Source organism: Sciurus carolinensis, chromosome 9 (assembly GCF_902686445.1).
Source record: "Sciurus carolinensis chromosome 9, mSciCar1.2, whole genome shotgun sequence".
NCBI classification, from domain to species: domain Eukaryota; kingdom Metazoa; phylum Chordata; class Mammalia; order Rodentia; family Sciuridae; genus Sciurus; species Sciurus carolinensis.
In genome coordinates this window covers 128,694,373-128,704,842 of record NC_062221.1, presented here as the reverse complement: position 1 = coordinate 128,704,842, position 10,470 = coordinate 128,694,373, and the positions used below count along the sequence as shown (strand labels likewise).

At 38.0% G+C, this 10,470-nt stretch overlaps 1 protein-coding gene across 1 annotated transcript; it reads left to right on the top strand.

Annotated features, from left to right (window-relative positions):
* Positions 1-266: 266 nt before the first annotated feature.
* On the top strand, positions 267-729 carry LOC124992375 (keratin-associated protein 8-1). The gene has a single exon (XM_047563101.1). It carries the CDS (start codon positions 267-269, stop codon positions 456-458), a length of 192 nt encoding a protein of 63 aa, XP_047419057.1. The 3' UTR covers positions 459-729.
* The last annotated feature ends 9,741 nt before the right edge of the window (positions 730-10,470 follow it).

The window sequence follows — 10,470 nt, the reverse complement described above, 5'->3', positions numbered from 1 at the left end:
TAGGAAGGCACGTAATTTGTTTGAAGGAATCTTCTCCCTGCATTATATCACAGGAGAGCTTTCTTAAGCAACCGTAAAGACTCTTAAGCAAGAGCAAAGCAAATTAATGAGCTTTTTTGGTAGTGCAAATTGGTGTCAAGAATGAAAAGGAACGCTTTGCATTTTTTGGCCACGCCCCATCACCAGGGTATATAAGCCGGGTTCTGAGACCAGGAACTCCATCACACCGCATTCCCCTGCTACCTAAGCCTTCCACTCCCAACACCATGTTCTGCAACGACTTCTCTGGTTCTGTCTTCCCAGGATGTTACTGGGGCAGCTACGGCTATCCCCTGGGATACAGCGTGGGCTGTGGCTTCGGCAGCACCTACTCTCCAGCGGGCTATGGCTTAGGCTATGGCTATAATGGCTGTGGGGCTTTCAGCTACAGAAGATACTGGCCCTACGATCTCTACTAATCTGCTGAAATTCCCGAGGCAGAACCTCCTCTCTCCCGAAGGCAGAGTGGCACATCTCCACGTTCCTCCTTTACCTACTACTTTCGTCCTCATTTGGTCATCCTCCTCCAAGTGACTGCTTTGCAGACCTAGCACCAGAGTCCTAAAGGAAGAAGCTGAAAAACCACAGGATACCTCGAGCTGCCTTCTTTCCACGGACAGTGTGGGTTGGGACACTTCCAGAAGCTTGACAGCAACTGGACGTGTATTACCTTTGAATTCTTCATGACACCGTGCCTCTTGTCATGATGGAGTTGTGGTCGCATCTGTCAAATTCTCAATAAACTTGCATACTAGTCTAGAGTTGGGTTTCCTTGCTTGGTGTGTGCGTATTTTCTGAGTGGGGAGGGAGATGGATTCGTTCTTCTCATGCTGGTATTAGGAACAACGCAGAAGAGGATTCTCCTGGATCCTATAGGAGGAGCTAGCAAGGGAGTGGGTTGCCGGTGATAAAAACGAAAATAAAACAGAAAGAAACACACACCTAAAAAAACACCAAAACAACAAAATCTGAATTTTACCTGAATTGTGAATTAATTAAACATGCAGGCTAGAATAGAATAGGGACAGTAAAGAGGGGTTTTCCAGGATCTGAGCATCTGATAGAACTTCTAACCCTGTGCCAGTGGTGTGCTAGTCCACACGTGGTTTCCCCTTCTCATCTCACGACTCCTGTCCATCCCCAAGAAAACCCAGCATGGGAGGGAATTTTTTAGTTATTCCACTGTTGGTACAGAGAACCAGTGATCTCTCTCCCAGGAACTGACGACTGTAGAATACAGTACCATGCCTTCTATTTGAGGACTCTGGAGCATCAGGTATTAGCTACACAAATCCTTTGGGAGTCTGACAGTCCCCTAAGTAAGTGATAAATTCCCTCTCTCCAATCACCTAAGATGTCTACCTTATATAGCTCAGAGGTTCCCAGGTTCGGAAACAAGGATGGGAAACTTCTCATCTTTGTAGAATCAACCCCAGGGTGTGAGTTTCACTCTCCAAAAACCTTGAGCTATAAGGAATGAGTATTTCTGAAGAAATATCAGCTTTTGGAGAAAAGAGTAATAGCCCTTTTATAAACCAAGCCAAAAATGTCTCAATCCTCATGCTGAAAATATTTTATGGGTACTACAGCTATTCTTAGTGATGGAGGATTTGGCTGAGTACTGCTTTTTTATTGAATATTCGCAAGTGGTTATACTGCATGTGATTCACCTTGTAGCTGAAACTATAAAGGCTGTTTGGAGTGATTGCTTCAGAAGAGAGTGTTTAATATATCATATTTCATCCAGTCAATATCTTTCTTAGAAGTTCAGAGAACATGTAGTTCAAGGATTTCTAATTAACATATCCTTTTTCTTTTTAATAAGAGAAGACATTATTGCAATGAATAAAATTACCAGTTTGAAACATTCTAGCAGTCACATGTTAACTCATGCTGAGAATTTTGAATTAGTTGAACATGCAGGTTAGTATAGAATTGAGAAAGAGAAACAGGATTTTTCAGGAATAAGGGCAACTGAGAAATAAGGAGGTATCACGCTGTGCTGGTGTTGTCTGACTAATATAAAAACTTAAAGAGACCTGGAGAGAATCTGGGATTTCTGAAGCAGTGGTATGCAGAATGACCTCCACACCAGATGCAAAATGTAAATTCTTATGCCTTGCCCTGGGAGTTCGACTTGGTACACATAAGGTAGGGTCCAGAGGCTTAAAATTTTTAGAAGCATCTGAGGGATTCCAGTGAAGGTGGTCAAGCTATCTCTCCCTCCCTCCTTCCCTCCCTCCCTTCCTCCTCCTTCTTCTCTCTCTCTCTCACACACACACACACACAATCTATATCTATCAACTATATCTATCTAGGCTTCTGTCTACGAAAGTGAGTCTCGAAAAAGGAAATCATTCACTTACAGGCGTCTAGCACATCTGAACATGACAAGGAAGAGGAAGTCCTTTACTTCCTGGATAAATACAGGACATATGTGGAAGTGTCTCTTGGCCTAAGGTGGCTGCAAGAATGTTTCAAACTGGAGATTTTATTGGCTGTAACAGAGTTCACTATTGTTAAAAAGAAAAAGAATCTGTTAAGCCTATATTCAGTAGAATGGTACTGAAGTTCCAGATGTCATAATCTGGTAAAAGGTGAAAGTGTGTTATGGGGAGAATCTCATAAATCTGCATTTTCTTATGCAATTAGAATATATTCTACATTACTTATGGTCATTAGGTGATTTTCTTTTAAAACTGAAATTTACTTCTATCACCTGTGGATTTTTAAAAAAATGCATATACCCAGATGGAAATTCTAATGAAAAAAATCTTTTATGGGGTTTGCAGATTTTCATTTTCAAAAGATCTCTTTAAATAATTTCTCTTTGTGATGTCAGTTTAGAATGATGACAGGGTTCTTTATTCATAACTTTTCATTTCTTGCCCTTTTAGTTCTCTTTACTTATTTTGAATTTAGGAACTAAGATGATTCACCCATGTTTATACCAAATTCATAAAGATGAAAATAATAAATAATATTTTATAGGTAAATTTAAAGAAAGAGTAGAAGAACATTTTGGTGTTGCTTGTGGGCCCAGCGGGGATCTGCATGAGGTGTTACTTTATCTTTCTAATTGTAGACCAGCTTTGATATTGGGCTGAGCCAAGTTTAGTGCCAGGTTATCGTGCAAATTTCCTCAATATACGTGAAAAGATATTAAACATCCATTGGGTGACATCAGTTAACTAATCTCTAATTCATAGTTCTTTGCAGATTGGAAGTCTGCTGCCTGTGCATTTGATGACTTGGGGTCATCTCACAAAGTCACACATGCGGTACTGTTTTTCTTTCCTACTTTGCCCTTAATTATTTCTCCTAATTGCAAAACCATGGTATGTTTATTTAAGATTTCCCTGCTGGAGACAGCCAGAAGAACTGAGGAACGTGATTTGAATATCAAAGACTTCTTATCTGCACAAGAATCTGAGGGGCAGGAAAGGTTCCACCTACATCATAAGAAGGTTCCCAGAACATCTTCATGGAAGAAAGGAATGGTCTGTGACACCTCAGTGCTTTCCGGGTCTAGGACTGGGTGTGGTGCTGACAGAATCACCCTACACAACCCTGCTTGAATCCAGAGTGCAATGTCATTCCACTCTACTATTTTCATAGTGACTTGTTTTCATAACTACCTTGTCCCCATAAAGACAGATTGGGAATACTGCAGGTGCTTTCAATTTATTTATCATTTTCACATTCTATGTGTCAAGAAGGAAGTCTCAGGTCTTTTTTTGACATCTGCCTTTTGGTTTCAGGTTTTCTATCTACCCCAGTCAGAGTTGCTGCTCTAAACACTAGACAGGCTGATTCCTTGATTACCCAGAAGCAATTCACCTGAGACAACAAAATAGATGATGTTAATTTATATTTACCCTTTAAGTTCACAGAGGAGATCTTAAGTCCCAAAGAATTTTCCAAGATTAACATTGATATCCTCTAAAATCTTCCCCAAGTGATCTCTAAAGTCTCTTTTGAGGACATCGAACATCTGTCCTCAGTCATAAGGTGGATTAAACATTCTCCAAACGGCATTCCTTATGTGGCCAGTGTATCTGATGGTGATATCTGTGAAGGTGTCACTATGATAATTGAGAATATGAAGGTAGCAGAGCTGTAGTGAACTTGATCAATGCAGAGGATCCTGTGTCATTTTACACTGTTTTTGCATATAAGAAATGGCCAAATAAATTTGCCTCCCTCCCTCCCTCCCATTTTTCCCTTGGTTTACATTTTCTTCCCTTCTGATTCTGTAGGTTTGCTCTCAAGTTCCTTACTTCTTAAGGACTGACTACAGGATTCTCTTCTACCCCAAAATCTTGTCAATCAGTTCTGAAGTGGATGTGCAAGTTTCTCAGCAGAACCAAAGCAGACCTTTCCTAGCCCAGAGAAATTTCACAGCCATAAGAGTACTCCTTTCCCTAACGTTCACACCAGACTTGCTGTCTGGACCCAGAAAAAACCTTCATTAATAATGGACACGTAAGCAAGATGATCCAATATCTTACAAATCAAACTTTTTCTTTACTTAATAACAATGAGAATGGACCATAAATGACAAATGCTGAAGAATAAATGCACGATACTGACATTTGATAAATTTTATCTAAAATGTAATTCTAAAAATGTTTTTTTCCTTGCCCTTTTGACAATAACTTGAGACACAGGAAGTAAAACAGAAACTGAAACTATCTCATGCTCATGTGAATGTGGTATCTGGTTTCCCACGAATCTCCTTCAGCCAAAGGACGGCCTTTCAGAACTTCCCAAAGTGTTAGAGCTTTTTCCAGGTGGATGTGCTTAACCTGTGGCTTTCCAGGGGTACATGTAGAAGTAAATTACACTAAATAACCAACCAATCAACTAACCAGCTAACCCACTAAGCAATCAACCAGTCAACTAACCAACCAGCTAACCATCACCAATTAACTAGTCAGCCAGTCAACCAACCAACCAACCAACCAGCCAGCCAACCAACCAGTGAGACCACTAATAGACTTTTGTGTATATCTTTAGAACAGAATAATTTCTTTTGAGCTAAATGTTTGGGAAGTGTAAGTTTTTATCCCATTGATCTCTTAACACTAAAAATCTTGTAAACTGGGCTTATTTGAGACTTCAGTTCAGGTCATCATTTTGAGCACACTGTACTATGTATTTTCAGTCATTTCAAGGAGAAAAATAATTAGGGAAGAGTGAAAAAGGACTAATAGCTAATATATTCCTAGGCTTGTAGCAGGCCAGTATTTCCCTTAACAACCCCATGAGGTTGGTTTGATTACAGGTTCTACTGCTCTCATTTAAACTTGAGGAAGCTGGAATTCAGAATGTCCAAATGCTATGTTCATCAGCTCAGAGCTAGCAAGGGGCACAGCAGGGCTTTGATCCCAGTATTTGAAGTGGAAACTATGCAACCTGACCCCCTGCTAACCAGGGTCAAGTCCTGTTGACTCTGAGAGAGCTGAACATTGTATTCTCCATGGAGGGAACTTAGTCTTCTTTACCACTATGTCCCCAAAATAGAGCAAAACATTGATTTCTTGTACAGTATTGGGTCTCCCATAGAAGTTTTATGAATAAAAAGAGAGGATGCTATTTTTTTTCCAAATTAAAATCACTCCATCTTGGCCATGAGATCCTTTGAAACTCATTTAATCAAAACTGAAAAGTGTAGTATTTGACTTGGTCTTTCTTTCATTTATTTTGTTGTTGTTAGTCTCAAGGCAGATTCCCTGAATGTATAGACTTTGGCCATAAGTGTCCTCCTGAAAAGAAGGGGTGGACTAAAGGTGCAATTTCTCCAGGGTCTTCGGAGAGGGTGGAGAAACAACACGTGTAGCAATTCCCCCAGCTATCTCAGGGACATTCATTCAAATGAACCTTAGAATTTTAGAAACACCAAATAGTGTTTCTGAGTAGAATTCTTCATAAACATCAAAACTGGAGTTACGCCTGCCTTGGACTGATAGAACAAGTCAGCTATCCAAATGCAGAAGTAGACAGCAATGAAGGATGAAGAAGAGGGAGCAGAGCCTTCTTACCTCTCAGTGTTTTCTCATCAGGTTTCAGATTAACATAAAGAGAAAGACTCTTTGCCACCTGAGTGCTAGGCTACACCCTCACTGGCCTACCATCAGAACTTGGGGTATAATTCTCCTGTTCCATTAGTGTATACCCAAGCCACAGCTCACTCCACTGTACCTCTGCATCCACTCACCAGTTTATAACTATGGCAGGTAGCTTCATATATTTAGGTTGATTGCAGGTTCTTGGCTTTGGTTTGGCTTCTACTTTGAAAGGTTTGTTAGGTCTACAAGCTCTTTAATATCTGAACCTCAACTCCTGGTCTAGAACTTTATGGAGCACAAGGAGATTCAGTAAATTCCTGTGGACTGAAAACATCGTTTAGGACTTCAACTGGCATGGGTTTTTTTTTTTTTTTTTTTTTTTCTTTCTGAGAAGCCTGATAATTGGAGGATCACATTTGGAGTCTAATTTAACCAAAGACTTTGAAGACACTGTAGTAACTTCTCACTGCTCATTACAGGGGTCAAATCCATAAAGGACCTTGTTTTCTTCTTTGACTTTGGCAATTAGTCAAACTCAAACTTCTTTAAAGAATAATGAGAATTTCTTATATTTTTCAATGACAACTAGAAAATGATTAAGAATATCATTTCTTTTGATCTAAAGAATGAATGGTATATATGCAGAAGAAACAAAATAAATATGTCAAGGGGACATTTGTACTCCCATGTTTATTGTGGCACTAATCACTATAGCAAAGAAATAGAATTAATCTAAGTGTTCATCAGTGGATGAATGAATTAGTAAAAGGTATGTATATACAAAGGAATAATATTCTGCATTAAAAAGTTGAAATCCTTACATTGGTAGCAACATGGATGGAACTGGAACTGAACTTGGAAGACATTGTGTTAAATGAAATAAGCCAGAGGCAGAAAGAGAGATACCACATGATTTCATTCATATTTGGAATCTAAAAATGGTGACGTCAGAGAAATAGAGAGAAGAATGCTGGAGACTAGAGACAGGGTGTGGGACAGAGGGGGTAAAGTGTTTGTCAATGGGTACTAAGTTACAACTAGGAGAAAAAAATTTATGTTGGTCTATTACACAGTAAAGTAGCTAAAGAACATGAGAGTATATTGTATATTTCTAAGATTAAGAATCTAGAAAAAAGATTTTGAATGTTCTCACCAGAAAGAAATGATAAATGAGGAGAGAGAGATGCTTACCCTGATTTGAGTATGACAAAATGTATACATGCATCAAAACATTACATGGTACTCTGCAAATATATATAATTGTTGAGTGTCAAACATAGGTGAGGGAGGTACATCTGTTGAGGTCATGAGGGTCACATGGGGGGAAGGATGTGACCATAGACTGTCACCTTCTACCTGATGTCTGATCCAATCCTGACTCCCAGTTACTATATTGTCACTTCTTCCCTGAGAACTGCCTTCCAAATGGCTACTGGGGAGTCATGTTTTCCAATGTGTGGTCTCTGGATTCTCCCTGGGCCACAGTGCTGACTGTGGGTGGGCAGCACCTTCCTGCCTAAGGCTACCATTGTCAAAGATCCTGGGCGACAGGAGTCTTTGGATTGATCAGTATAACACACCTATTCACTTCTGTGACATTTTGTTTGTTTCCAGTCTGATTTTAGTCTTTGAGTCCCAAGAGGGTACTTTATAAAATCCATCTTCCACATGGAGTGGATCAGACCCTCTTGGAGATGTGTCATGTTTAGCCTATAAGTCTGAACTTTTTTGGAAGTTCATCAGGTTTGTGATTCATTCAAAATGGGTTCTGCTCTAACACATTTGTTAGTGTTTTTCATCTTTAAAATTTTTTTTTTTTTTTTTTTTTTTTTACTTTTACAGACTGCATTTTGATCCATTGTTCACAAATGGGGCACATCTTTTCGTTTCTATGGTTGTGCACAATGTAGATTCATACCATTCATGTAAGACTTCTGTTATTTCCTCCAAACCTTATCTGAGCTGACATAAGACAAGTGGGTCGAATTATCTGTTTATTGGTTTAAATATGCTTGCAGATTTTCAGTATTTTCAGTTACATTGTACAACCAAAACCATATTTTAAAATCCAGTAAAATGAAGACTGATTTTTACTTATTACTCAAAGATGTTATCCCTAATGCTTAGGTTAACTAAAAGGGTGATGTTCAAGTTAATTTTGTTTGCATATTACTATCCAAATCCAATAATAAAATCAAGCCAATTTACTTTAGATCTTGAATAATACCGAGTGACTGTATATAGTGAGGTATAAATCACATGCAAGCTCAATTTGAAATTCAATTAAAATTAATTGAATATATTAATATGTTTGGCTGCACACATAAATTTCCCTATTTCTCTCTTCTCTTTTAATTTATCTCATCTCTAAAGTCATGTTTTCCAATGTGTGGTCTCTGGAATAGCAGCATTAGCATCAACTGGGAACTTTTTAGAAAGGCAAATTCTCAAACCCACTTCCTGCCCTCTTACCCTCTTCCTCCAAGACCTATGGAGTCAGCAATGGGTTCTAAAATTTTTCCAGGAGATTCTGATGTGTACTAAGTCCTTGAAATTGTGATTAAGATATTAAGTGAATTGATTCATCAAATCAATATAGAATAGTTATAGTTAATCACTTTTAAGAGTTGCATTTGGGACAAACAAAAGAGAACTTTAATGTGCATTTAAATTGTACCTTATGAGCTTCACAAAATCTCATGACTTAGACAAGGCAGTGACCTCTTTATAACTTTGCCACTGAGGCAGAATGTGGTATGATGGCCAATGGTCAGGACAAACAACAAGGCTAACTCAGACCACATTTCCAATCTGATTTTACTAGTGTGGTCCTTCATTACATTACACATTAACCAAATTACACTCTAATAAGTGATAAAAAGCAGAAATATGAGGAAGTTTGTGCAAACTTTGCATACTTTTAAAAACAATTTATACATTTTATTGAAGAATATAAAGAAATACATTAGAATATTCTTAATGTTTAAGGCCAGCACTTTGTTTTTCCACCTAATGTTAGACATAGTCTCTTTTTTGTGACTTGAATCCCTGTGTAATAGCGGACTTAAACATGAAAAATCTAGGGTATAGTAAAAATTTTAATACATTAATTTCATTACTCTTCTGAAAAATACACTAAGTTCCATGCTGTCTTCTACTGTCCCTTTTTAAACAACAGAGCATTTTAGAGTTAAGTAAAAAATATGAAGAATTTTTTTCAATTTGATTTTGATGCTTTAATCCATGATTTTCCTATCTAAATCATCGCACTGAACCTTTTCCCATTAATTTTGACTGATCCTAGGAAACAGTCATATAAGCAAGACATAGGTGGCTCAGGGATACCTGCAACATGTGGACCATGTTCACAAATCTTTAGCTCTCTGGTCAAAGGTTGAAGTGCCATTCTGAAGGGCTCTTACCCTTCTTGGGTGTTGGCCTACACTTGGGAGCAGAACAGAGCCTGGGCGAGTAGGAGACCATCACAGTCATTTGGAGGGTGGATTCTTGAGGGAAACTGTTTGAGTTTTGTTGCCCTGCAAAACATTCCATTATTCTTTTTACTTATTTCCTCATACTTGGTAGAGCTTTCTTAATATCAATGTCTTCTTAATAAATTCGGAGCCTAAACATAACTTATAATTTCATTCAAAGCAGGAAAATTGAAGATATTGAAACTTAATTAAAAGGTTTGTGAAAGTATTGGCCATCCTCAAAAACTGATGATATACTCATAATTATAAAATAGAGTTCTTTATTATTGATAAATATCAAATGATCCCTAAACAGTAAATAACCACAACTAATTTATGGAATACATTCTTAATGATAATAAACACTTTTGGATTTCATGGGATATGATTAATAGAAGATTTTAATTATTTTTGAAAACATCTGTGATGAGCTAAATCATCTATCAAAAATTTCTGAGAAACTTTACATATATTTAGTCTCATGTTTTAGATAGTATTAATAATCCCTTCCATGTGTCCAGAAAATGTCTGTAGTCTCACAAGCATTGGTAGGTAATATAGTAAGAATGTTTCTGCTTATTTAGAAGCCTGATGTTTGATGCTAAAACTTGGGATTCGGCTTAACAAAGATTTTGATAACATTTCCAGTAGCTTTTCATTGTAGGGAGTAACTCATTAAAGGGACATTGGGCAGTCAGCCAACTGAAAACAATTTTAAAGAGCAATGAAGATGCTAAGGAACAAGGGGGCTATTTGTCACCATCCCCTCAAGTGGGAGTATATAAAAGACTTTGGACTGATGGTGCAAATCATTCTCAGGAGATGTGGTCTTTACCACTAACTTTTCTACTCCAAACCAACCGTCCTTTGTTTTCCTCAGTCAGAGC

Coding starts and splice junctions, on each gene's coding strand:
- LOC124992375 (XM_047563101.1), top strand. CDS start 267: ATGTTCTGCAACGACTTCTCTGGTTCTGTCTTCCCAGGATGTTACTGG.